At 48.4% G+C, this 26869-nt stretch overlaps 2 protein-coding genes across 2 annotated transcripts in view; one reads left to right on the top strand and one right to left on the bottom strand.

Annotated features, from left to right (window-relative positions):
• Positions 1 to 5713: 5713 nt before the first annotated feature.
• On the top strand, positions 5714 to 13008 carry PDRG1 (p53 and DNA damage regulated 1). Its single transcript, XM_043478860.1, has 5 exons — positions 5714 to 5894; positions 7421 to 7496; positions 8561 to 8635; positions 10698 to 10778; positions 11364 to 13008. The coding sequence occupies exons 1-5, from the start codon at positions 5808 to 5810 to the stop codon at positions 11444 to 11446; spliced, it is 402 nt and encodes a 133-aa protein (XP_043334795.1). The 5' UTR covers positions 5714 to 5807; the 3' UTR covers positions 11447 to 13008.
• A 955-nt stretch (positions 13009 to 13963) lies between these two features.
• The window catches only part of TTLL9 (tubulin tyrosine ligase like 9), a 46027-nt gene continuing 33121 nt past the window's right edge, over positions 13964 to 26869 (bottom strand). Inside the window, exons 11-15 of the mRNA XM_043478846.1 lie at positions 22556 to 22614; positions 21604 to 21800; positions 19621 to 19734; positions 18328 to 18452; positions 13964 to 14316 (exon numbers count right to left, since the gene is read on the bottom strand). Of these exons, the coding sequence (XP_043334781.1) occupies positions 14240 to 14316; positions 18328 to 18452; positions 19621 to 19734; positions 21604 to 21800; positions 22556 to 22614 (572 nt within the window). The 3' untranslated portion in view covers positions 13964 to 14239. The remainder of the gene's footprint in view (positions 14317 to 18327; positions 18453 to 19620; positions 19735 to 21603; positions 21801 to 22555; positions 22615 to 26869) is intronic.

Genomic DNA, 26869 nt, shown 5'->3' with positions numbered 1-26869 from the left:
AAGAGCACACCCAGTGTGATTACATTTGTATAAAGTCCACAACCCAGCAAAACCGATGTCCAGTGTTAAAGTCAAGGTGGCGGTTACCTTTGGTGGTGGATGGGAGGGCTTGGAGGATCTCCCTGTGAAGGGGCTGCTGATGTTCTGCTGTTTGATCTGAATGCTGGGTACAAGAGTGTGTTCAGTTTTTGAACATTCATAAACTATAAAATACTTAAGATTTGTGTGCTCTTGTATGTGTTATACCTTAATAAGAGTTTTTAAAACACATAAACATTTAACAAAACTACTGCGTATTTTTCAAGAAATCACAAATATTTTAGGCCATATATCAAACACAGTAGAGAGGGTGGGCTCAGAATTGAGTGGGGGTGGGGAGGAAAAGAGAAAATCATATAAACAAGAGAGGGTCTTTGAAGGCTAACTCATGACCGTGTGCTAAGAGCTGAGTGGTGAGATTAAGTCAACCATCTGTGCTTTAGTGCATGAAAAGTAAATGTAAAATGTAATTTAGAAAACCAGATAAACAAATGAACTCTGGTGCTTATACACTGTAGAATACTCTGCAGCTGTCAGGGAATAGGAGAGATCTAAATATACCCATCAAAGATGTCCAAGAGCACACGGGCTGCAGAGTGATCATTTGTGTGCGACGCCCTCCTTCCCACCTTCCTACCCTGCCACGCATGTGATAGTCTTACATATGTTCTCTGGGTTCCTAACTATGTCTTTAAATGAACATCATCACACACCCAAACTGGGACTCCAGAGGAAACTGAGATGGTGGGGCTGGGGGGGATGTCAAAACTAAACTTTAGTCTTCTCTGTCATGTTTTCATTTTCAATAAAAAGAATCTATTCATGGAATTTTATTTTATCTTTTTTTTTATTAATGGAATTTTAAATGAATGGATTTCGTATTAAAGGTAGTAGTAAAGCCAGCTCAGGGAGGCCTGGAATGTTCTGGGCTTGTATTCTCTTTGAGGTCATTTAAGATTTTTCAAGTCAAGCCTTGGGACCATCTGTTGCCTGATGAAATCAGGGCGTGTGGATTTAGGACGCAGGTCCCCACCTGGCGTCCCCATCTGGCTGCATGACCTTGGGAGGGTCCCATGCCCTTTTCGGGCCTCAGTGTCCTCAACTGCCCAATGGGAGTCAGATTTCTTCATTCCCTGGGGACATGGGAGGATGGAGTGAGGGCAGGAGGAGAATCACATGAATATAAGGGATTATTCTCTGGGTCAGAGGAGAGGGAGTGGGCCTCCCCTCCACCTGCCAAGCCCGCAAGGCACAAAGGAAGTGGAGGGAGGAGCTGGGGACCACCCCGAAGAGCAAACAACGCATCTGTGGGACAGGGGCACGTTGTCAGCAGCTGGGAGGCTGGGCCTGGACAACTCACAGACCAGAGCCTGTGGGCCAGCCACCCAGGCTGCCTGAAAAATTGGGATATTGAGCCAGCTTCCTGCTGCTCCTAACACTAGTACAGTCACAGCCCTGTCACCTCTCCAAGCCCCATCATTATCCTCCCATCCCCAAGACACACACAGGACCGCACCATACTCACCATTTTAATCCCATCCTATCACTACAGCCAGAGAGGTTTCACAAAGGAAACCCAATCATGTCCCATGCTTGCTCAAAACCCTCCAGTAGTTTCATATTGATATGAGAACAAAAGCCAATCCCCTTGCCTTAGTGACAGGCCTGGCGTGACCTGCCTCTCCCATTCCAGCATAGGGGTTAAGAGCCTGGCCTCAGTGAGAATCTGCCTTGCTTAGAATTCTGGCTCTTTTCTTCATTCATTCATTCAGAAATGTTTTTTGAGCACCTACTGTGGGCCAGGTAATGTTCTAGATATTGGGGATCCACCAGTAGCAAATGAGACAAAGATTCCTGCCCTCACAGAACTTCCTTTCTAACAGAGAGAGATTAACAATAAATATAAGTACATTCAACAGCATGCTGGAAAGTGACAAGCGCCGTGGAAAAAATAGAGCAGAGGAAGTTGATCGAGAGTACTGGGGGAGAGGGCATTTTTAAATAGAATGTTCAGGATAGGCCTTGTTGAGAAGGTGGAATTTAAGCAAAGACTTATAGGAGCTGAGGGAAAGAGACAAGAGGACTCGGAGGGAAAGTGCAGGCAAAGGGAGCAGCCAGTCCAAAGGCCCTGAGGTGGGACTGCACCTGGCTGGTGTCAGGAGCAGCAAGGAGGTGGGGAGAGAGATGGGAGATGCTCAGAGGGGTAAGGCAGGTCAGGGAGGGCCTGGCGGGCCTCAGGGGGAAGTTTAGCTTTTACTGGTGAGATGGGAGTGCTGAAGGGTTCTGACCATAAAGGAGTGGGGGCAGGGGAGGCAGGACAGAGAAGGAGAGGAAGCCCAGCAGGGCTTATGGACATCGTGTGGGTGGCTGTTTCAGCCTGATCCTAAGGGAGAATTCCGGAGCATTAAGATATATACCTAGAGTTATCCACACCCACTCCTGTCAGCACTCCATGCAAGGAAGGTGGGTTTTCATATTCCTGAAATGATGAGCCACAGCTTAAAGGGAAGGTAAGACTCCACCAGGAGGCCCCAGCAGCCTGAGAGTGGTCCTCCCTTAGGAGTGAAGTGGGTGCTGGTCACTGAACTCTTAACCAAGAAGGGCGCACAGAAACAGTAAAGGGTCTCCAAGGGGAAGGGGTGTAGCATTGTATTATTGCCTCCAAACAGCAAAGCCCCAGTTGTCTCAGTCCTTTTGGCCTGGAAGGGAGGGCTTGCTAAAGATGAGGCACATCCCAGTGTGACCAAGTAGACTTTTCTGGTTAGGAAAGACTTAGGGATATCACCTCCACCTGAATTGCGGAGGGATTCGTGGTCTGTAATAACCTGCCTATATGGCAGCCCAGCCTTCTGGCATGGGAAGCTAGTTACAGTTGGGTTGGTTCTGTTCACCTTTGGATACTTTGGGTTTTAGAAAGTTCTGCCTCAAGTTGAGCCCAAGACTGCCTACTGTATGCCAGGCAATATCCTAGGTTCTGGGACCCAGCAGTAAACAAGAGAGACAAGATCCCTGCCACAAGGAGCTCTCAGCTGCAGAGGGAGATAATTAGAGAGAAAGAGAGTGTGGTAAGTAGAGAGAGGGGTACCCCAGGAAGCTATGGGGGCTCAGGGAGGACTCTTGATCTCTGGGAGGAGTCGCCAAGCTGGTAAGTGGGGGTTGTGTAGTACTTATAGGTTTAGAGGTGTGGGAGAAAATGAATCCAGGTTGAGGGGAGGGTGTGTGCAAAGGCCCTGAGGATCCCACCAGTGCTATCACTGTGGCTACCCTCTGTCTAGAAACTATCCTCTCCTACATGGATGACTGTAATGGCCTCTTTATGGGCCTCCCACAAAAAGGCAAAGAAGCTGGGGTACGCAGCCACTAGCTCTTTCCTCTTCTTGGCTGAGGGCCACTCCTATGTGCATTAACTCACCCACATTCCATGCTCTATCTGTATCCATGAGCAGAGAGAAGCTGGAAGCCACAGGCTCCTGCTGCAGTACCTGCTGGCCACCTCAAGGGAAGGCCTTGCCGTGTGAGCAGGGAACCTATAGCCCCTCCTATAGCTCCACAGTTTCAATACTTCCTTCCCCTTATCAACCTCACTTCCTGCTTTTCCCTCCTTGCTCATTCTGTTCCATCTACACTGGCCTTGCAACTTGCCAAAATGAAGGCTCATCTCTGGGCCTTTGTTACCCCTGGGTAGAATGCTTGTCCCCTAGATATCCACACGGCTCAGCCTCTCACCCCATCCACATCTCTGCATAAATGCCACCTCCTCAGAAAAGCCACCCCCTGCCCCCGACCACCTTATCTCAGATAGCCCCTCGTTTGTTCCCTCTCTACCTTGACAATGGACATGAGTATGAGCAAACTCCAGGAGATAGTGAAGGACAGGGAAGTCTGGTGTACTGCCCATGGCACGGGGTTGCAAAGAGTTAGACACAACTTAGCAACTATAAAACAACCTTGCCCTGTTCTTTTCTCCATAGGGCTTACCACCCACCACCTGACATAAGATGTATTTTATTGTTCATGCATTTATTATCTGTCTCTCCTACCAGACTGAAAGCTTTGGGCAAGGACCAAATCTGGTTTTGCTCATGGTGGATTTCTTATAACAGGGTCAAGGCAGTCAATAAATATTTGTGAAATTGATGGTTCTGAAACATAAGTGGTTCTAAAATAGGAGTCCTTCCAGGTATGACTCTCTCAAAGGCTTGCGTCCCTCCCCTACACTGCTAGTGGCCAGGGGTGCCCTCTGAGGGCCAGTCACAGCCAAGAAGCAGACAATTTGGGGGCCTCCTTCAACCCTTTCCCATCCAGGCCCATATGGCAGGGGTCAGGGGTCAGCCTGGCCCAGGCCCCTTTAAGCCCCAAGGTGGAGGGGAGATGATCCAAGGGTCCAGGCCTCAGGGATGCCTGGTGAGCCCTGTTTCTCCTTTGGCAAATGTTCCCCCTTCCTTCACAGGGCCTGTGTCTGCATTTCTGAACCAGAAGGTATTTACACAAAACATCCTGGGTTTGGCGACAAATTCACCCTTAATGAGGAATCCTTAATGAATCTCCTTCTTTCCCCATGCCAGGTGGCTGCAGGGAAAACTAACTGCCTCATCAGTTGAAAGAAGCCAAAGGCCAGGCAAAGACAGGGTGCTTTGAGGACTTTTGGGGGCCACAACTTGGTGGGGGGCCTTTTTTTTTCAGGATCCAGAAACAGCTGTGGTCTGGAAGCTTGAGCATCCTGGGCCATGTTTGCTCCTGACTTGCGGTGGGACAAGGAGCAAGCCTCAGGGTGCAGGTGCGAGATGTGTGATAACCCACCCATACAAAGATGGTTGTGAAATTCAAGGAAGGCAAGGGGTGTGAAAGGGCTTGGTTACAGTGGCCAAAAGGAGAGAAATACAAGCTGTACTCAGGGAGACAAGAGGTCAACGCTCTAGTGCTGGGTCTGCTGTTGACTTTTTAAAACCCTCACCACCCTCTGAACCTTGGCTTTTCCAGCTGTACAATGAAGAGTTTGGGTGTGAAGATCTCTAGGGAATCTTCTGATTCTGAAGGGCAGCCACTTTCCACCTGCCTGCTTCTTCTTGGAGATCTTCCCAGCTCCTACAGCCCACAATGATTCACTTTCCAGCACTCATACAACTCTCTTCTGAGCTGGCACTTCATCACTCACCGCCCTTCCTTGGGTCTAGGTCAGCTATTCCTGACATTGGGTCCAACACAGGGGCTCAATGAAAGGAGAGGTCAAACTGAATTTTAAGACTCCTGCCTCCTTCCAATCCTGTGGAAACACAATGAGAAGGATTTTTATTCACTCTCATTTTATAAATCGGAAACTGCTACACTTGCTTCCGTGGTGCTCCTCAGGCAGAGGAAGAATGGTTTGATTTCTCCAAAGCCCTATCACTGCCTGCCATAGTATATAATTATTTGTTTTGTCATCAATTGTTTATGTTACCTACTAGATGAAGTAGTGCGAGGGGCAGGGACTTCGTTTTGTTCACTTCCGCATCCTCAGCGCCTAAGAACAATCTGAAGGGAGGGCGAGGTTAAGAGGTTTGGACCTGCAGGGGGCGCTCCAGCCCCGCCCCCAAGCTAGGCCCCGCCTCTCGCGTCTGCTTTCGCTCAAGCTTTGGGGCCTGCGCGCCTCCGTTCCTCTTTCAACTGCGCATGCGTACCGGAAGCCCTGTGAGAGCGGCGCGTGCGCGGACGGAGCTGCGGCGCAGCGGAGCCGGAGGTGAGCTCGATAGGATCGTGGCGTAGCGGAGTTGCGGCTGGCAGGCATCATGCTGTCGCCCGAGGCGGAGCGGGTGCTGCAGTACCTGGTGGAGGTGGAGGAGCTCGCCGAGGAGGTGCTGGCGGACAAACGGCAGGTAGGAGGCCTGTCCGCGGGGCAGGGGCCCGGGTTTTGCGGTTGGGCCTCCGAGCTCCTAGGGCAGCGCGCAGGTTCCGGAATCTGGCTCCAGCTTCGGCTCGCTGTGAATTGACCTAGTCTTGTGGGCCAAGGGCTGTGACGACAGACCGGGCGGTTGTGAGATCATGTTGGCCAAATGTCGAATGCGTGGCACAGCGCCGCGCTTGACTCCTCTATTTGGCACATATTAAGTTCGTCTGTGCCAGGCCTTTCCTCTCTCGCCATCCTTCCTCTGCCCGTTGCCCAGCTTTCCGGATCCCGACCCATTACCGCTTTGGGCCTTTGGTTTACCTGAACCGCTTTTTCAAAATGCAGTGTCTGGGCCCCCACACCGACCTGGGCTGCACCGCTCCAGTCCAGGCCAGAAGAGGAACAGAAAAGAAGTGTGAGTGGCCTAGTAATCGCGTAGGAGTCGGGATGTGGAAGAAGTTTGGGGCCCAGGCCACTGGAGGGCCGTGGAGACCTGCACAGGGAGTTTAAGGGAGTTTGTGGTGGGAAGAGGGTATGATATAATGGATTGAGGCTTTGAAAGATCCCTCTGGCTGCTCTGTAGAGCAGAAGCTATAAGGGGGCAAGGGGTAAATGAGGGGCCAGGTAAGGGATGGGTTTGGGCCTAGGTGGTGGTAATGGGTCATCTCCATTTGGAGGTGGCCTCCATGATGCTGAAGTATAGGGGTGAGGGAGTAGGAGGGATCAAGAATGATTCCGACTGCTCATCTCCAGTTAGACTGACTGGATGCTTGGTCAGTTGGGTATTAAGGGAGAGCCTAGTAAACACTACATCAAAGTGTGCTGGCTGACAAATAGCAGTTAACGTTGATTGAGTACTTACTGTGTATCAGGTACTGTGCTGACTTAGTTCCTAGGTTAATAACCTTGGTGGAGGGTCCTCTTCCTGTCCCTGTTTTTCAGAGAGGTGAAGTCACACAGGTCATAGCAAGCTGCAGGATTCAAACCTGGGTGTTCCACTCCAGAGCCTCCACCGCCAGGCAGTATACTGCACGGCCGCCTCATTTCCTTAGTAGCTGCTGTGCTGTGACCACCATCTCAGTGCCAATACCCCTGCCTTTCTGATATAATATTGTTGGGTTTTTCAGGATACTCGGTCAGAATCAGCTGGAGGAGCTTGTTCAGGAAGTGGTTTCCACTCCCTTGGTGATTCTGAAATGCCTTAAAGCTTGAGAACTAATGCTCCCATGGATGATAATAAAAAATTACCTATTTAGTCATTAGACATTTCCCCAGCACCTCCTCTTGGGGAGGGGGGGGGGGGAAGACACCTGGGTGAAGCATCGTCTTTAAGGAGCTGGAAGCTGAGTGGGGGAAGAAGTACCTTCACACATCTGTCCACTTTAGGCAGGACATTAGAATTAACCGAGGAATGAGGCCTTGTTGTCTTTGTTAGGTTTTAACAGCCCTGGTCTGTTGTGAGTACAGACCGGGGTAGGAGGTAACTGAGTTCCCTCCTGCCCCTGTGCTTTTCAGATTGTGGACCTGGATACCAAAAGGAATCGGAACCGGGAGGGCCTGAGAGCCCTGCAGAAGGATCTCAGCCTCACTGGTAAGCCTAGCTTGGTTGCTGCAGCCCAGGAGGCCTGTTCAGTTTACCTTCTCATGCCTTTGACTTATCCCTGTTAGAGACCAGGCAGGAGGCCACAGGTGTGTGGCACAGCCGGTGGAGATGGGAGAGACAGGATTGCAGGTCTGACACAGACTGTGGCTCAGGGTTTCAGCTGCTCGCCTTGGTGACAGGTTGTTGGCTGCCAGCTTGTCAGTGATGACGCTGAGAAAGTGCTGGGGGTATAAAAACAGTGCATTTCCTGCCCTTGTGCTCTACGGGTGAGTCAGCAGCATAAATGCAGAATTGAGAATCGTGAGAAAGTTGAAGAAGGAGGTGAACACAGGGTTGGTCTTGGAGAATGGGATGGCAGCTCTTTAGATGAGGCTAAGTGGTAGTGATAGAGGAAGCAATAGGGGAGGGGCATGTGATCATGCTGGAGAGATGGGCAGAGGGCAGGCCATGATGAAGGGCCTCAGGAACCAAGCACTTAAAGTGCACTGGAAAGCCTGAAACCTTCCAGTTTCTTGTCTCACCAGAGTAAAATCCAGAGTCCTGCAGGACCCTATGTAAACCGATTTCCTTGACTCTCCCACCTTGTCTCCTCTGCTCTCGCACTCACTCATCACCTGTACCCTCGCTGCTCTCCTTGCTGTTCCTAACACCCTGGCACATTACTGATCTTTGCTGTTCCTGGTTCCTCTGCCTGGCCTGGTCTTTCCCTAAATGTGTGTCTGCAGGGCTTACACACTCCTCACTTTCTTCAGGTCTCTGTCCAAATGGCACATAATCTGCAAGACCTTCCCAGACTGCCTGGTATAAATAACAAGCTCCTCCCTTTGGCATTCCCCATCTCTCTATCCCCACTTTAGTTTTCTCTTAAGATACCTTTCAGGGTCTGACAAATCATTTCTTTATTATCTTGACTTTTTTGTTTATTCTCTCTCCTCCACTCTAACATAAGTTAGGAGGGCTGGAATTTCATCCTATTTTGCTGTGTTTTCAGCATCTAAAGCAATGCCTGGCATCAAGATACTTGTTGAAGGAATGACTGTTTGCCGTTTCAGAAGACGTGATGGTTTGCTTTGGGAACATGTTTATCAGGATGCCTCACCCTGAGACGAAGGAAATGATTGAGAAAGGTAAGCCTCCTGGGCAGGGGTCAGGAGCAGCACACTGGCCCCCCCCCCGCCCCCCACCATGCCGCACCCTCCCCACCCCTGCTCCAGCTTCTGGCAGCTTGATGAGAGGTGGCTGTGTGCATTTTAATCTTTGCTGTGCCACTGAGTTGTTGCTTCATCTCTAAAGGGGGAGACATCTACATAGCACAGTTGTTGTAAAGTTGAGATAAAGTAATACATGTACCTAGCATAGTGTTTGTTTGTCATTGAGGAATGAGTTGGACTGCAAATAACAGAAATCTAGCAGTTAGTAGGACTTAAGGAAATACATTTCTGTTCATCTCATGTAAGAAGTTGTCCAGAGATGGGCAGTCCAGGATTGGCACAGCTGCTCAACAGAGTCAACTTAATGTATTCTCTTGGTTGTTGTGTCATGATTGCAGGCCTCATGTCTGAGAGCCAGGCTAGAGGAAAGGCAGGAGGGCTTTCTCCATATATGACCTTGCCTTCTGTTTTGGAAATAAGACCGTCCTCCTCAGGGACTTCTGTGATACCTCATTGGTCAGATCTAAGGCACGTGCTCATATTTTCACATCCCCTGTAGTAGCATCAGGGTTGAAGATGGAGGTTTGAGGAGGGCGAAGCTCTCGAGTTTGCCATACTCGGGTACACAACGGATCTCACAACCATGATCCTGGAGGCTTTTTGGAGAAATGTCATGAAAGCAAAAGGTCAGGCTGCAGATGATTCCTTGGCTGGGATAAGGGCAGGTTACACATGTTTTCTCTTCCTCACCCCTGAAAACATGTGGGCCAAGAGAACCAGCAGCACGGTTGCCTCTGTCTCTGAAAACAGGGTAACTCTATCCCTGTTGAAACTGAAATTCTATCAAAGGAACGTAGATCAGCTTTGAGGAGAAACTTCCCTTGAAAAACATCCACTAGAGACTTCCTTGGTGGTCCAGTGGTTGAGAGTCCACATTCCAGTGCAGGGGAGTCGGGTTTGGTCCCTGGTGGGGACCTAAGATCCCACCTGCCAAAGGACAACTAAGCTTATGCATTGCAGCTAAGACCCGACGCGCTTAAATAAATAAACATTTTTTTTAAAAAAGAAAGAAAAACATACACTAATATCAGGGTTATAAAATTGAATTGTCATTGCACTTGTGAGGGGACTGGAGACTGCTCAGAGTAAGCTTCCAGAGGGCCTCGCCCGCCTGGGTTGAGGATCAGGTCTCCTCTCTTGGCCCACGAGTGTGGTCTTGTCACTGACCTAGAGGGGTTCCAGGACAGCATCTCTGGTTCTCAGGGATGGACACAGGCTAAACAAGGTCATGTGAGATGGTGGTTACTCGTTTACAATGAGAACCAGAGCGACTGCCCAGGCCAGAATGCTTAGCTGGTCAGGGCTTATCATCATCAGAAAGAATGAAGGTCTGTAGGAAAGACAAAAATGTCACTCATGAGTGGGTGAAAACAGCAGATGGAGTTGGTTGGGTGTCATCAGTTGGGTACACTTCTCACGATGCATCTGCCTTTGGGCACAGTCCATTCTGTAGGACAGCCTTGTCTTCCCTGCCATGAATTTGGTTACGTGTGAGCAAGAGACAGGACGTTGACTGTTCAGGTCACAGTTACCACAATCCTGCTTTTATGAAAACTCCTCACCTGGACGGATGTGGGTTTGTAAGCTTCGTCAACTGCCTATTTCCATCCATTTTAGGATAGGCTGGGTCTTTCATTCTTAAATTTGAATTTTCCATAATTTCATTGTGAGAGGGTGACCTAAAATCCTGGTATTGCCTTCCCCATCTACTACCCAGTGTACTTCGCATAATGAAAACAGGTTGATAAACTGCGAGTTAGGAAACTAGTGTGCTCAACCCTGTTCTGGACTCACTCAGTGGTCGGGACAGGCCATGTCCCTTCTTTAGCCTTCAGTTTCTTCCTCAATTGGTCTCCCAAGTCCCATTTTCATCCCTGCATGCTCAGACCCCTGCCTTCAGTGGGGCTGGGCAGAGGCTGGTATCCTTGGGTCTGTCTGTAGTGTAACCTCATCTTGTTTGCCTGTCTTATTTTTTCAGATCAGGAACATCTGGATAAAGAAATAGAACGACTCCGGAAACAACTTAAAGTGAAGGTCAATCGCCTCTTTGAGGCCCAAGGTATTGGCCTGGGGGCTAAGCATGGGGCTGGAAACCAGAAGGGGAGACAGTATCAGCATAGACTTTGCGGGTTGGGGTGGGCAGCTGGTGAGTGGCACTGAAGCTGTGGGAAGTGGGTAGGGTTGTCTCGAGCCAACCAGAGATGGAATGGACAGGACGTTTGTGGGATCTTATTCCTGTTACAAGTTCTTTTCAGGCACAGGAATGGCATGGAATGGCTCACATTTTCTGCCAGCGTGTGACTTTGGGGGCCAAGATACCTCTGCCTGAGGGTCAGAAGGCCTCAGTCAGGTGGTTCAGGTTAGAGCTGAGTTTCCAGGTAAACGAACCACTCCAGATTGGCCAGTCTGGCACAAATTAGGAGGCTTCTGCACAGAGGTCATGACTCTGCAGGTTCTTGGTGACTCAGGAGCAGGTGTGATGTTCCTTGTTCTGCTTTGCAGAATTTGAGGCCCTTCTCTGTCAGACCTCAAGGCCAAGTTTTTGGCAGCATGAATGCGGTGTAAGCCCCTTTCCCAGGCTAGACTCCAGGGCCAGTAGGTTGGACAGCAGGAGCCCTGACTCACTGATGAATTCTTCCCCTAGGCAAACCGGAGCTGAAGGGTTTTAACCTGACCCCCCTCAACCAGGATGAGCTTAAAGCTCTCAAGGTCATCTTGAAAGGATGAAACCTAAGAACCCAGATGGGGGAACCTAGGACCTGCATCCTCCCCTGGGGTCATGGAGGACCCAGAACTCTCCAGCCTTGAAACCTGCAAGGACAGGATCTGCCCTGCAAGGGGACAGGTGTGAAATGCAGCCATAGCCATGTACGAAGCTTCTTTGTCTATAGCACTTGGCTACTTTTTGACAGCAGGAGGGAACCCGCAACCTACACCGGTATCTGCAGGCCTGACCACTGGGGCTGGATGGACACAAGGCCCATTGACAGGCCCTGGCAGCCACCAGGAGGTGGGTGGGGGCAGCGCCAGTGGGGGTGTGAGAAGGACTGCAACAGGCACTTCTCAACAATGGCCTGCTGTTGAAATGGGCCTAGAGGGAGAAGAGTGGGAGCTTCATTCCAGCATTCCTCTCAGAAAGAGAGAGACGTATTTTCAAGCAGTGTGTGTAACGGAATTGGAATAAAGCAGGAGGCTCCTGCGCTGGATGAAGGACAGAATGTTAGTGCTTCGTGGTTCAGCACAGGCAGACACATAGTCCCCCGACACTGCCATCGGGGCCCGTTTTCCTGCCCACCCCCGGGATGGAGTCCAGAGTGGGCGCTGCTTATCATCCCTCCTCGGCTGCTCTGGAGTCAGGAAGGCCTTGCAGAGTCCTGCACCAGCGATGGATGAGGGCCTGCGTCCTACTGTTCTGTGCTTAGGCAGGATGCGACTCCACGGGCTCTGAAAGCAGAACCCGGGCAGCGCTGCTTAGAGTTCCCGTCTGCCTTCAGGGTCTACGATCCTAATGTGAATGTGCCGTGAGGGATGTCTTCTGTGTGCCTCAAGGGCTCAATACATGTTACCCAAATGGATGAATAGGTGCTTCTAGTCTTTACCTCATTTGGTCCTTAATGGAAGGTATGCCATTCCCTTTGGAGTACCATCTATGAAGGGGCAGTGGTTCCTCTTTGAAATGACGTCAGGGCAGGGTGGAGAGGGCACTCCATTTGGTTCCGGCCGATAGTTAAATATGGGGACACAGGCTGCCATGGCCAGATCTTGTGTTTTCTTCGAGAACCTAGAAATTTAGATTTTTTTAAGTTGAATCCTCTGCTTTTTAAATACTGCTGATTAATTCAGAAAATTAAAAAAAGCTTGAATGTTGGCCAAACAAAACACTTTATATAAAGTGGGCCACATTTGGCCCAAACCTCTGGTTTTGGATCCTTTTGAGTTTTTTTTTTTATTTAGTAGAAATTGCTGGGGTTTCTCCATGGTGGCCCTAGGAAGTAGGGAGGTGGAATTGGAAACTAAATGTCCAGAGTAGATGAAAGAATTTGATAACTCCAAATAGTGGAATATTATATAGCTGTAATCAAAAATAAAGAAGCTGAACACTGATTTGGAACAAGCTTCAAGATACTTGCTTCTCAAGTGAGAAGCAAAGACAGGTGTCTAATAGGCTCGTAATTTGTGTGCAAACAGGTATGTGGTTCCCTCAGAATGGAAACTACATGGTTAGGGTGCAAGAGAAGGACATGTTGCTGTTGTATTGTGTATTTTAAAATAAAAATGTAAGAAAATGGGGAGTTGTGGCATTCACTGGTAGATCCTGTCTGGATGGCTGCTTGGCTCAAAGTTGTTCTCTCTGAACGTTGACCCTGCCTGTCTGGCCAGGTGGATGCTAGGCCAAAGAAGAGCCAATCAGATTCTTTCTCCTAGAGACATGGAGCCCATTCCTAGGGTTGTCTGGGCTTTACCCAGTCACAGGGATGAGGGAGACCCCCACATTCTGGAGCAGGGGGCCCAGGATGGCCTGACTTCTGGCGTTCCCAAGGCTGGCTGATTCACTTAGATTTGCCAGTATTTTTCTTTGAAAAGCCCTTCCCTTCCCCCCACAGTCAGATTCTGCTGTTTGCAGTTGAAAAAACTGTCCTGAAGCAGGCGGAGTGACCGAGGAGCTGCCTGGGGTCCCTTGGAAAGTTGTCCTGAAGCAGTTAGCCACCAGCCCACTCTTGGTTCAACTCCTCTTCAACCAAGAGGCGTTGGAATGTGGAAAATGCAGACATTCTTACTTGAGCCCAAGCCATCTCTGCCTGACAGCCCAGGCCTTTCTGATCTAGAAAGCTCAGCTCCCAACCTCAAATAGGAAGGCCCAGAGAGGCACCTAGGTCACCTAGCTGACTTAATAAGTGCACCTTTGTGGAGACCCTTACTAAGCAGCTCTGCCTTCTCTACTTGAGAAATAGGGATGCTCTGGCCCACTGGTTTTCAGATGGTCAGGGAGCTCCAGGGGTCCCCTGACATACAGTCAGGGTATTATAAGGAGGGCAAGATATATTTAAGGCTCAGCCCTTACTTGGACCCCCAGTAAACACACAGTCTAACAACTGCTTGCTTTGCAAACACAAGAACTGAACCCTTGCTCTTGGAGGAGCCTACAACACATCCTCTGAGAGACATCAAAGGGTCAAAACCAGGAAGATGTGGTTGCGGCGACAGCATTCCCTGAGCGAAGCTGGAGCCCAAAGACTCTCCAAATAATCCTTTATTAGATATGATCTCTCTCGGGTATTACTTGCTGCATTTGTCCTCTTCGCTGGGCTAACCAATCCATCGAGGTTAAAATCTATCCAGTCCCAGAGATTGGCTCTCTCCTGGTGCAAAGATGTCCAGGGTAAGTAGGGTGGGGTGCTGGCCAGCAAAGCAGCTGCCAGGCCAGAAAGAGGGAGGGAGGGTGAGTGCTCTGAGTGCTGCTGTGCTGAAATGGGGAGCAGAGAGGACCAGTGTGGTACCAGTGGTTCTTCATGCTGGGGATTAGTTGGGAGTTTTCTTCTGGCCTTGAAGGGAGCGGAACAGCTGCCTCAGCTGTTTCTTCCGATCATTGACGCAGCCTGGAAGGGAAGTGGAGTGTTGACTGGGATGGGCTGTCCTTGGTAGCGGGGTCTTAGGGGAGTAGAAGGGGCCGGTGCTCCTACTACCTGCGAAAGGAGGGGCCAGCAGAAGCCATGCAACCACGGATGGCCTGTGGTTTGCATCTGGTGAGTTTCCCAGGTGGCGCTAGTGGTAAAGAACCCACTTGCCAGTGCAGGAGATGTAAGAGACATGGGTTTGATCCCTGGGTCAGAAAGATCCCTTGGAGGAGGGCAAGGCAACCCACTCCAATATTCATGTCTGAAGAATCCCATGGACAGAGGAGCCTGGTAGGTTATAGTCCATAAGGGTTGCAGAGTTGGGCACGACTGACGTGACCTAGCACGCATCCCTTCCCAACTGCCATGACTTAGGTCCCTTACCTCTTTGAGCATCAGTTTTCTCATCTGTACATCAGGATACCTGCTTTATGGGGTAAATATAATGATCAGGTAATATTCACTGGGGGCTTACCCCAAATCAGGGGCTACTTCAGGTGAGGATGTAGATTTGAGCTTTCTCAGGAATAATGTGTGCAAGAGAAGAGGAGGCTCGGAGAGGTTAAGTAGTTTGCTCCAAATCGCACAATTAGTAGCAGGACTGAGGCTTGAACCCAGGCTGCCTAGCTCCAGAAGCCAAGCTCTTAACCACTTGCCCATATTGCCCTGCCTTCTGGCTTTGCTCCGTGAAAATTCACTTAAAGCTGGCACAGTGCCTGGTACCTAAATCTCGTGTGTCAGGCACATTCAGCTAAGAGGTGGATCTCCCGCACAAGTGGCTCCTACTCTCGTGGGAGGATGTCCCAGGCAGTTCAGGCTGACTTCACATTCTCTCTCGGTGCATTCACAGTGTTTCCTTCCTTTTGTGCTCAGAGCTAATCCTTGAGGCAACTCCATGGTCATTTAATCCTATGCCAGGCGCACTCATGGCGCCTCACGAACGGTGGTCGAATGACTGAATCCCCATGGGCACAACTGCTGACCTGGAGGTGTCTGCCGTGTTTCTCAGCTCCCCAGAGCCCCACCCCTGCCGCCTAGGCACTCACCAGCAATCAAGGCTTCTCTGAGCTGAAAGTCCACTAAATGCCAATCCCCGGGGTTTTCCAAAGTGAGTTCTGTGGAAACTTAGCCTTAACTAAGGTTCATAATTCATTCATAATTTACAAACCTTTGTGTCCAGTGCAAATCTCTTGGAGTTCAAGGCTCATCTCTGAGTTATCTGTTGATCTTTTACCAGATCTCCAACACATCCCTAATTCATTTCATCAATACTCTTCCCACCCCCAGCCAGCTCCCCTTATATTCAAAACCATCCACCCAGATACTCAACTGGAGAACCACTGTTCTGAGTCTTTGCTGCTTAAACATGGTGTGGGAACCATCAGCATTGACACCTGAGGGGGATTGTCAGCAAAGGTGGCCGCGACAGTCCTCTTGGTCCTCTATGGGCCTCCCTGCCAAGTGTGCTGCTCCTCCCATCAAGAGGGGGAGTCTATTTCCTTGCCCCCTGAATCTGGGCTGGACAGGCTCTGGCTAACGGACTGTTGCAGACATGGGATTTCTGAGCCTAGGCCTCAAGAGGCTTCACTGTCTTCTCTCTCCTCTTGGAACCCTGAGACTACTGTGTGAACAAGTGGCCGCCCATCTCAACCACCGCACATGTGAATGAAGCTATCCTAGGCCACTGTGTCTCAGCAAATCTGCTAGGTGCCTGCACCCCTGTGAGAGACCCCGAGCCACACCTAAAGAATCATAAGCAAATACGATAGTCGTTTCAAGCTGCAAAGCTTCAAGAGAATTTGTTACACAACAGTAGTTAACTATTAGGGGGCTTTTAGGTGTGCAGACTCTTAGCCCTCTTCTTCCAGACCTACTGAATCAGAACAGCATTTTAACAAGATTCCCAGGTGATTGTCTGTACAGCTTGAAAGCATTGTATAGTCATCCTCCAACAACCGCCATGTGGCAGGCACTAGGGGTCTGCTGTGGGAGAACCATTCACAAACCGCCTCTCCTTTGCCTTCCTCAAAGCAAACTACTTAGTACTTGACTTCCCGGCCTTCCTTGCAGCTGAGGTGCCATGTGACCCAGCTCTAGTTGGTGAAATGTCAGCAGAGTTAACTGCTTTCCTTTTGGAATAGTCAAAGCTTGAAGGAAAGGCTTTGGCCCTTGGGCCTGCCTGGGATAAGGACACAGTGTCTGGAGTTGGAGCAGCCATGAGGCAACAAGCAAGAGCATCAAGGCTAACAGGCTGAGTGTGGTAAAGAAGAAAGAGGAAAGACCTGGGTCCTTGGTGGACTGTGCAACTGTCATTTATGGCCTGCCCCATGACGTCTGGTGACTCAAGACAAGTCAGTTCCTCTCTGGGTAACTGTTAGTTTGTTAGTTGTTTGCAGCCAAACCCAATCCTAAATCATACCAAACCCTAAAAGATACTCAAAACTCTTCACCAAAAAAGAAGGAAGAAAAAAAAAAGAAGGAAGAAAAATGCCACAAACAGAAAGGAAAATGACAAACTCATTTTGTTTGAATGGAAATATTCAAACAAAAGGAAAATAATTTACATATATTAATATCCAAGGCCTTTACAAATTTAGAAAAATGGAAGCCCACTGGGGAAAAAAAAATAAGTATGGACAGCTTACAAAAGAACAACTGCAAATTTTAAATCTGAAGCCTCAGACATAATCAATGGAATGCATAGAAAACAAGTAAATATTTTTACCTATGAAGTTGGCAGGGTTTTTTTTTTTTGTTGCTGCTGCTGCTGTTTTAAATTCAGAGCTCACAAATTTGTGTAATCTTTCTAAGAAAGCAATTTGACTGTAATAAGTCCATCTTTTTAACTCAGTAGTTCTATTCCTAGGAATCTGTCCTAAAAAAAATAGCCAGTTTCAGTTGAACTTTATTTGAGAGGATGTCCTCAGCATTATTTATAAAAGTGAAAAACTGGAGTCATGCCAAATGCTCAATTATGTGAAATTGGTTTCGTAAATTTGGGGATGTTTTGCAGCTGTATGGTAATTTTGTTTCTAATTTTGCCAAGGGACAAGTGCTAGCAGCCTAGCTTTCTGGTTTTGAAGTTGGACAGATTGGGTTCAAGGCCTCTCTCATCACTATAACCAAGACCGTTGGCAAGTGAGACATCTGGAGACCCTTTCCACATCTGTAAAATAATCAAGGCTGCCTAAAAGTGAAATGAGATAATAGTCTGGTCCTGGCCATAGTGTGTTTCCAAAAGAGAGTGAGTGAAGGTTGCTCAGTCATGTCTGACTTTAGTCCATGGAATCTTCAGGCCAGAATACTGGAGTGGATAGCCTTTCCCTTCTCCAGGGGATCTTCCCAACCCAGGGATTGATCCCAGGTCTCCTGCATTGCAGGTGGATTCTTTACCAGCTGAGCCACCAGGGAAGCCCAAAAGAGAGGCTCTTACTAATGTTATTGAATGAGCTGGAAAATGCTATGTGGAAAAGTTAGACTCAAAGCTTCAGCCCAATGCCAATTTTGTAAGAAAAAAATATGAATATATGCATTTTTGTAAAATTGGAAGGAAATACACCAGATTGTTAAAGATGGTTATGTTTGGATGATTTTTTTCATTTCTTTCTTTAGTTTTCAAATATTCTACAATGAGTGTGAATAATTTTTATAGTCAGGGAAATTTTTCACTTTTTAAAAGCCAAGTTTAAGGTCAAGCCCTGAAGTCCTTAATTTCTCTTAGCAACATATCGTGTTTTTTGTTTATTGTCACCTAAGCTTTTTGAAATCTGCCTCATAACAGATTAATAATATCTTTCACCACGTGCCGTGCAGTATTCTAGGCATATATTGAGATAGAAACTATTGAATCTCTTTTACAGATGAGGAACAGAGAGGTTAAGTCCCTTGCCCAAGGTCACACAGCTGGTAAATTTTGGATCAAATTAAAACAGTCTAACCACCATGGCAAGTTGCCACCTCCCATGTGCCCACTCCCCACCTGGCCCCACATACCGAGATGTGTGTTGGTTACAAAGTTCCCCATCCCCGACGGGTCAGGACCCCCCTCTTCTCTGCTGACAGGGCCATCGTTCCACATGAGGTCAAAGCCTCCTACTCGCTTCTCCCTTCCTGTGAGCCTGGGCAAGCAAGATATACAAAGGGTTAATGAAGGTGCACCTGGTGGGACCCTAAGACTCAAGCCAGGCCCTGAGCCCTCTGGGCACCCTACTGATGTTCACCCTGTCAGAGTACCTTTTGTCCATCCAAAGTGGGGGATGACCTCAGGGAGTCATCCCCCATTTGTCCCCAGGTTTCCACAGTTGGCCCCAGTAACGTGCTTTCCGGTTTAAAGTCTGCTGTCCTTCCCAGACCAGACTCCATGAAGGAAGGGACTAGGCCTGTCATGTCCTTTATTTACTGTGTCCCCAGTGTTTAGCACAAGGCCTGGCACATAGGAGGGCCTCAAATGATTGTTGAAAGAATAAGTGATGATGGATAGGGGCAGTGGACACCTGCGGTTCTTCCTGCTCAGCATCCATTTCACTTCTTTTAGCCTTTGAGTACCTGGGTTTTCCTTTTTGAAAACCAGGCCTCACTCTGTCACTCTCATGGTTCAAGTGGGGTTGACCCCAACCCCTGGGAGTGGGCACAAGCCCTAGGCTTGGTCAGTCAGAGTCCCAGTGATTGATTCAGGGATGGGCATGTGACTCAGCCCTCAAACTTTTGCTGGAATACCTGGGGAGAAACTAACACAGAGGAAAGAGATGAGAGAGAGGAAAGTGAGAACAGACAAACCAGCCAGCGCTGTCTGAGCCATTCCTAAGGTCAAACCCTGGATCTTTCTATTATATATACATCATTATATCAATAAATAGCCTCTTATTGAGTACTTACTGTGAGTTAGACATGTTACAATAAATTACCTTGGTAAATTAATCTAACAACCCTGAGAGTTAGATATGAAATCTCCCATTTTACAGATGAGGACACTGAGGTTCAGAGAGGAGAAGTGACTGGGTCAGGGTCTCACAGTCAGGAAAGGTTGAGGAAATCCTGTGGGTCTGAGTCTCAGAAAGCTGTAGTTGACCTTGCTCTGCTGGGTCAGGGCCAAGTCCTTGGGCCAGGACCTGATCCTGTGTGAACATCGCAGTTTCCCCATCTGTGGAATGGTGGGGCGGGGGAGGGTGGAGGGGCCAGAGACATCTCTGAGGTCCTCTCAAGTTCCAGGGTTCCAAGTTCTCTCTCCTCAGTGGGAGCCCTGATGGTGAGGTACAGGGGTGCGTGAGCGAGGCTGCCCTCCCTCACCTGGCCTCCATGTCCACAACGTGCAGGGTGTCTTCCAGGAGGCAGGTCTTGAGCTCATAGTCCTCCTGGCTGCTGGCTGTCAGTGATGGGGACGCATTGACCTCCAGGAGCCACCTGGGGAGGGAAGGGAATAGAAAATTTTAAGGTTGCCTGGCCCCTGGAATTTCACAAGACTAGATGAGGTGCCTGGGCCCCGCCCTCGACTCAACCAGGGCTGCTGTCTCTACATTTCCATCTGAAGAAAGTTTTCAGGGACTAAAACTTCTGAATAAACAACTGTCACACACTTGAAACCCCCACAGGGTCCAGGTGGTGACTTAAATGAACCAAGCTGGTGGGGGTAAGAACAATTTTGTGCCCTCATGCTTATTACTCCTTTGGCTTCTTTCAGAAGAGCTGGAGTATGAGAGAAACTTTCCTAGTGAACATTTGTCTATAAATGGTAACCAGGGGTCTTCCCTCGTGGTCCAGTGGTTAAGAATCCACCTTCTAATGCAGGGGACATGGGTTCAGTCCCTAGTGGGGGAATTAAGATCCCACATGCATTCTTAATACCTTTTTTCAAACACTGATATTTGGAATTTCCAAAGTCTGTAACTAGGTATTTTTGTCTAGTACTAAAAGTTTAAAAATGTGTATTATCTGTAAAAACTTGACGTTGAAAAATATGTTAAAACATTACTGGCCAATTAAAAAAACAAGATCCCACATGCATGGGGGCAACTAGCCTGTATGCTGCAATGAAGTGCAGTTGCAGCCAAATAAGTCAATAAAAGTATTAAATAAAAGATGGTTTTTAAAAGATGGTAACCAGCCTGCCAGGTCAGGGGGGTGGGGAGTGGCAGGGAGGGGTAGGCCTGTGGTGGGCTGGGAAGAGCGTTCCGCCTCTGAAGGGGTGGCTGTGGCAGCTCAAGCAGAGTGTTGCACTGTGAGCTTGTGAACCCAGAATTCTAAGACCCTCTGACTCTTCCAAAACATCCCGATGTTTGTGCAAACATCTTCCAGTTATGGGAGATGGTCGATGAAAATCAACCCAATGAAAAAAAACTCTCTGAAGGTCAAAGTGTCTGCAGGCCAAAAGCAGCCCAAGGGCTTCCAGCCTGTGACCTCTGGTTTTCTGCAACCCTGTTAGTTGACAGACAGGAATCTGGGGCACAGAGGGGAGCAGGCTCACCCAGCAGGTCAGTGAGAGACTGGGGCCCCCTTTCTCTATCTTCTGCCTCCTCCCAAGCTCATTTCCTTCATCGGTGTCCACATTAATGCCTGTAGCACAGCTTGCATCCCAGAGGGCAAAGGAGAGAGACCTGCTGGTGCCTGGCCCTGGTTTCTCTTGAACTTGGGCCTGACTTAGGTCTTGCTCTAGGGCTCCTACTCCTGGCTCAGAAAGGCCCCCAAGAGCGATACAGTGACCCTAGGGAAGGGGCTGGGTCCAGGAGCCATAGTGCTGGTGGAAGCTGCTCAGTCCAGGAACATGGACTCTGGGCCCAGCTCAGCCCTGGACTTACTGCATGATCTCAAGCTGCCTGGACAACCCCACTGGGCTTCTGTGCCCTGCTGTATCACCCGAGAGCCATTAGTGTGTTCCCTGACAGCTCGGGTGTTCAACCTCCTCGTGAGCACTGCAGGAAGGCACAAAGTTCTGGGAATTGACATGGTAACAGTACGCCCTTGCCCGGCCATTTGCATCCTCAAAGCACAGAGAGGAAGTTTCTTGCCTGATGGGAGGGGAGGATCGCTGACTCAGCAGATGCTTGGGAAAGACCACAGTGTCGGGCCTGGGGCTCATTTCTTCCTCATAACATTCCTCTATGCACAGTGACCATTTTACAGACAGGCAAGCTAAGGCTCAGAGAAGGGAAGCATGCCCAGCTAGGAAGTGGCAGAGCTGAGCTCAAACCCAGGCAGCCTGGGTGCAGAGTATGTAACACATCCCCCCTCCCCTGCAACCCCCACGCTCTTCAGGCCACCAGCCCATCCACTTACGGCTTGAGGTCCTGGTCTATGAGGATGTCATAGCCGTACAGCTCAAAGCAGTGCTTGTCGCTGATGATCACCTTCTGCACGCTCTGCAGGCTTCTGATGAAGATGTTGTCCATGTCGCTGAAAAGCGTCTCTACTGCCTCAGGCCCGTGCTTGGATGCCAGGTACTGCCGGAAGCGCTGCAGCATCCACTTGCAGCCCTGAGCCCCGCCACCAGGTTGGGAGAGGAAACTTCAATCAGCCCAGACCTGGCCAACCAGGACGGCCATTCGCCATCAGCACAGACCCTAGTCTTGGCCAAGGGGAGCCCAGCCCTGAGTCCTGTGATGAGCAGAACCCTTACAGGGCAGAGACTCTGCACTCCCAAGGAGGTATGGCCCACCCAGATCCTGGGCCTCTCTTTCTAGAGCACCACCTGCTATCTGCTACCCCAGAAGTCTCTGCCCAAATGCCCTGCACCGGCCTCTTCCCTGGGCCTGCCCTTTGAGGACAGATTGCACTGACCATGTGCGTACCCCAAGACCCAGGGAGTCACCCGCAGCTTGCTGTTTTGGGTGTGTGTGTGTTTGCAGGAGGCCCCCACAGGGTGGTGGAGAGCTGGGGACCAGCTCTTCCTGTGCGCTTCTGTTCTGGCTCTTAACTCTGAGACGTCTGAGTGTGCTAAATATGAGCCTGGTCTTCTGGCAGGTTATTAGGCAGGTAGGTAGTAGATAGATAGATAATATATCTGTCAAGGTAGGACGACACAACACATATTGTTACAGGGCATACTGGTTTGATTTGTAACTCTTAAACATTTAAACACGTGATCTGTGGGCCTCCATGTATGTGCTTACCCTGGGCCCTGAAAACAGGCAGTGACCTGACCTCTCTGGAGAACTCTGCTGGGCTCTCCCTCACCACCCCAGCCCAGTCCCAGAGGCCATATCCGAGGGCAGAAGCCCAGCTTCCTCACCTTCTTCGGGTGGTAGTCGGGAGATGTCTTTTGCACGGCGACATTGGTGAGGTGAACGTCTGGCAGAGGTTAGTGGTCAAGGGCCAGTGTGGATAAGAAGGGTAGCCCCCAGGGACCAAACTAGACCCTTGCTTGAGAATCTCTGAGGGAAGGTTACCAAACAGCCCAGAGCTCAGGTGTGTGGGTTTTGGAGTCAGAGGGACTCAGGTCCAAATCACGCCTGCATCTGTCTTTACTGGCTGTGGGCTCCTGAGCAAGTCACTTACCCTCTCTGAGCCTGTTTCCCCCCTTATTAAATGCCAGTGCCTAGTAGTATGTTGACCTCCCAGGGTTATCTGAAAGATCAGATAAGATGCTGTGTAGAAGCACCTCTTACAGTGCTGGCATGGCTGATATTATTAGATTAGGATTGTCCCACTCTAGAGGAGAGAACCCTTTCTAACGAGTAGAGACACCAAATACAGAATAGCCTTCTCAGGACGTTCTGAGCTGTCTTCACTAGACAGGTTCAGGCTGGGTGGCTGCTTTGTAGGAATATTGGAGAAATGACCCAACATTGGGATGGGGTCAGGATGGCCGCCTTTGAAGTCCCAAACCCGAGAGTCTGCCTTTTGGTATCGTCACCATCACCGCTATCGTGACCACCGGTAACATCAGCAACATTTCAAAGCTTATAGAGCATGTTCACACACATCATCTCTTTTCCCCAAATCACTCCCATCTCACAGAAAGGCTAGAGAGACAGCCACTCAGCACACCCCATCCTCCCCCACATAGCTAAGTAGGATGGAATCCAAAACCTCAGGAAGGGGCAAGACATAACCTTCTCCTGGTCTTGTTGGTAAAACAGGCGGAGTCCTAGGACCAGGACCCTTTGCTGCAGTGCTTGCACCTGGACAAATATCTCCTCCTCAAGCAAAAATACAAAGAAACTATAAGGGACTAAAAAGAACTGCGTGCATGTGCAACTGGGGAAAATTATGGACAACAAGATACAAAGAGACCAAACAGCCCTACTTCCACTTCTGAAGGGTGGGGAGCAAAAGCAGGAAGTCAGGAGCAAAAGCAAAGTACTGCACACAGCACCACCAAAGGCGTGGGCAAACCACCTAGGCCAAGCTTCCAGCTCGATCCCTGGACACACCCCTACCCTCACCCCATATAAATAACCAATTCCTCACACCTCGGTGAGCCCAGCTAGCAAGGGAGCCTGTTATTTGTTCTTGTTCCCCTCTGCTGCAGCAGGGACCCCAATAAAACCTTCCTGTATTTCTTGCCTCTGATCAATTTCTATTGATTGAGGTGGCCGAGAACCCTGGTCGGTAACATTGGACCGTTCACAGATGGGGAGGTAGAGCCTCCAGGTCACTGATCCAAGTCTGACTCCCCTAACACATATGTTTCTCCACATTTGTGGCACATCTGGCAGGCCTGCAGCCTCTCCAGAGGAGGTGGGTATCCTCTCTAGCACCATTTTCCTAGAATGTCTTCTTTACAGCTCTTCAAAGACTTTTTGGTCATACTTGTCTGAGAGTTTTTCTGCCTTAATTTCAAAAGAATAACCATATAACAAACCACTAAATAAGAAGAGAACCCTTACATTTTTGGTCAATTGATTTTCGAAAAGGGCACCAAGGCAATTAAGTGAGGGCAAGCATCATCTTGGGCTTCCCTAGTAGCTCAGTTGGTAAAGAATCCACCTGCAATGCAGGAGACCCCAGTTCGATTCCTGGGTTGGGAAGATCCCCTGGAGAAGGGAAAGGCTACCCATTTCAGTATTCTGGCCTGGAAGATCCCATGGACTGTATAGTCCATGGGGTTGCAAAGAGTCAGACATGACTGAGCAACGTTCACATCACTTCACTTCTCTTCAAGGATTATCTTTCCAACAAATGGGGTGAGGATGCCTGGATATCAGTGTGTTAAAGAGTGAAGTTATCATACTACAGGCAAAAAATTAACTCCAAACAGACCACACACCTAAATATAAGAACCAAAATTATAAAACTCTTAGAATAAAATTTAAGAATAAATCACTGTGACTTTGGGTTAGGCAGAGCTTCTTAGATAGGACAGCAAAAACACAGATGACAAAAGAAAAAGTAGATAAATTGGGCTTTATCGAAATTAGAAAATTTTATGTTTCAAAGGACACTATAAAGAAAGTGAAGTGCACAGAGGATTTTTAGGGCAGTGGATATACTCTGTATAATACAATAATGATGGACACACGCCATTATACATTTGTCCAAACCCACAGAATGTACAACCTTAATATAAACTATGGACATGGGGTCATTGTGATGTATCAACACAGGGTCATCAATTCTAGCAAATGTAGCACTCTGGTGAGTGGTATTGATAATGGGGAGGCTGTGCACATGTTGGGGCAGGCGGTCTATGGGGGATCTCTACCTTCCTCTCAATTTTGCTGTGAACCTAAAACTGCTCTAAAAAGTAGTCCTTAAAAGAAAGATGACAACCCACAGAATGGGGGAAAATATTTGTAAATCATGTATCTGATAAGGGAGCAGTACTGAAAATACATCTAGAAACTTACAGCTCAAAAATAACAGAAAATCCAATGAGAAACTACGCAAAGACTCTGAGTAGAAGTTTTTGCAAAGATTTGCAAATGGCCCAGAAGCTCACGAATAACATTATTAGTCATCAAAGAAATGCACATCAAAACCACTTCACATCCACTAGGGTGGTTATAATTAAAAAGGACAGATAATAACAAGTGTTGGCGAAGATGTGGAGCAATTGGAACCCTCCTGCCATGCTGGTGGGAATGTAAAACTGTGCAATGCTTTGGAAAATAGTCTAATAGTTGTTCAAAAGGTTAAACACAGAATTACCATGTGACTAATAACTCAACACCTAGTATATGCCCAAGAGAAATAAAAACATATGTCCAAACAAAAATTTGTGCAGAAATGTTCACAGAAGTATTATTAATAATAGCCAAAATGTGGAGACAAAAAAGACAAAAAAAAAACTACTGATACATGGTACAACATGATGAACCTTGAAAACATTAGGCTTAATACAAGAAGTTAAGATGACTTCCGTTGAAGTCCAACAGTTAGGACTCCATGCTTCCACTACCTGGGGCTCAATTCAGTCCCTAGTCAGGGAAGTAAGATCCCACAAGTTATGCAACACAGCCAAAAAAAAAAAAAGTAAGATACAAAAGGCTACATATTTTATGAATCTGTTTACATGAAATGTCTGGAAAAGACAAATGCATAGAGACGAAAGCAGTTGCATAGGGCTGGGAAGGGGGGTTGTAGGGAAGTGGGAAATGACAGATAATGAGTACTGGGTTTCTTTTGGAGTGAGTGAAAGTCACTCAGTTGTGTCCGACTCTTTGCAATCCATGGACTATGGAATTCTCCAGGCCAGAATAATGGAGTGGGTAGCCTTTCCCTTCTCCAGGGGATTGTCCCAACCCAAGGATCAAACCCAGGCCTCCTACATTGCAGGCGGATTCTTTACCAGCTGAACCACAAGGGAAGCCCAAGAATACTGGAGTGGGTAGCCTATCCCTTCTCTAGGGGATCTTCCCGACCCAGGAATCAAACCAGGGTCTCCTTCATTGCAGGCAGATTCTTTATCAGCTGAGCTATCAGGGAAGCCCTAGAAAAGCTCATTTGGGGGATGGTGAAACTGTTCTAAAGTTGATGGTGGTGATGCTTGTGTGAAGATGTAAGAAGTACTGAGTAGTATGATTTAACTGGGTGAACTGTGTGATATGTGAACATACCGCAATAAAGTTATTATTTGAAAAATGGAAAAAGAGGATGCTCAGGCAAAGTGAGTTACTGGTTTTAAGAGGGGGAAAATTGCTCCCTTTTGTTGGAAGAAGTGCTCACATTTCTCGGCACACTGTTCCTACCCCCAGGAAAGAGAAATCAGGGACTTTCCTAGTTTCTCGGAGCAGAGGCTACAAGAGGAGGGTGGGTCAGGTGATTTCCCAGCCTCCTCTCTCCACAATGGACCTGAAACCAGGTTCTAATGAATCAACGAGCTAAATGGTGAAGAGCAAGCAAACAACTGAAGCAATCCATAAAGAAGCAGAGCTGAGTGAGTAGCTGTGAAATGTTTCAAAGGGAAAATCTTTTCTTAGCTTAGAAACAACAATAGAAATCACAGAGGAAATCAGTGAATATAGTCAACTATGTGAGAAGGAAAATCAATCAAACTGAAAAGGCAAAAATGACAAGCAAACACGACTAGAGAAAAGATTTGTGACAAAGATGACAAGCTAATGTTCTGTTGCGTGAAAATCACACATAAATTGTTAACAAT

The sequence above is a fragment of the Cervus canadensis genome, chromosome 10 (genome assembly GCF_019320065.1).
Source record: "Cervus canadensis isolate Bull #8, Minnesota chromosome 10, ASM1932006v1, whole genome shotgun sequence".
Taxonomy (NCBI): Eukaryota; Metazoa; Chordata; class Mammalia; order Artiodactyla; family Cervidae; genus Cervus; species Cervus canadensis.
This window is presented reverse-complemented; position numbering and strand designations above follow the sequence as displayed.

Coding starts and splice junctions, on each gene's coding strand:
- PDRG1 (XM_043478860.1), top strand. CDS start 5,808: ATGCTGTCGCCCGAGGCGGAGCGGGTGCTGCAGTACCTGGTGGAGGTG. Junction 8,636..10,697: donor GAAGGAAATGATTGAGAAAG/GTAAGCCTCCTG, acceptor TTATTTTTTCAG/ATCAGGAACATCTGGATAAA. Junction 10,779..11,363: donor TCGCCTCTTTGAGGCCCAAG/GTATTGGCCTGG, acceptor TTCTTCCCCTAG/GCAAACCGGAGCTGAAGGGT.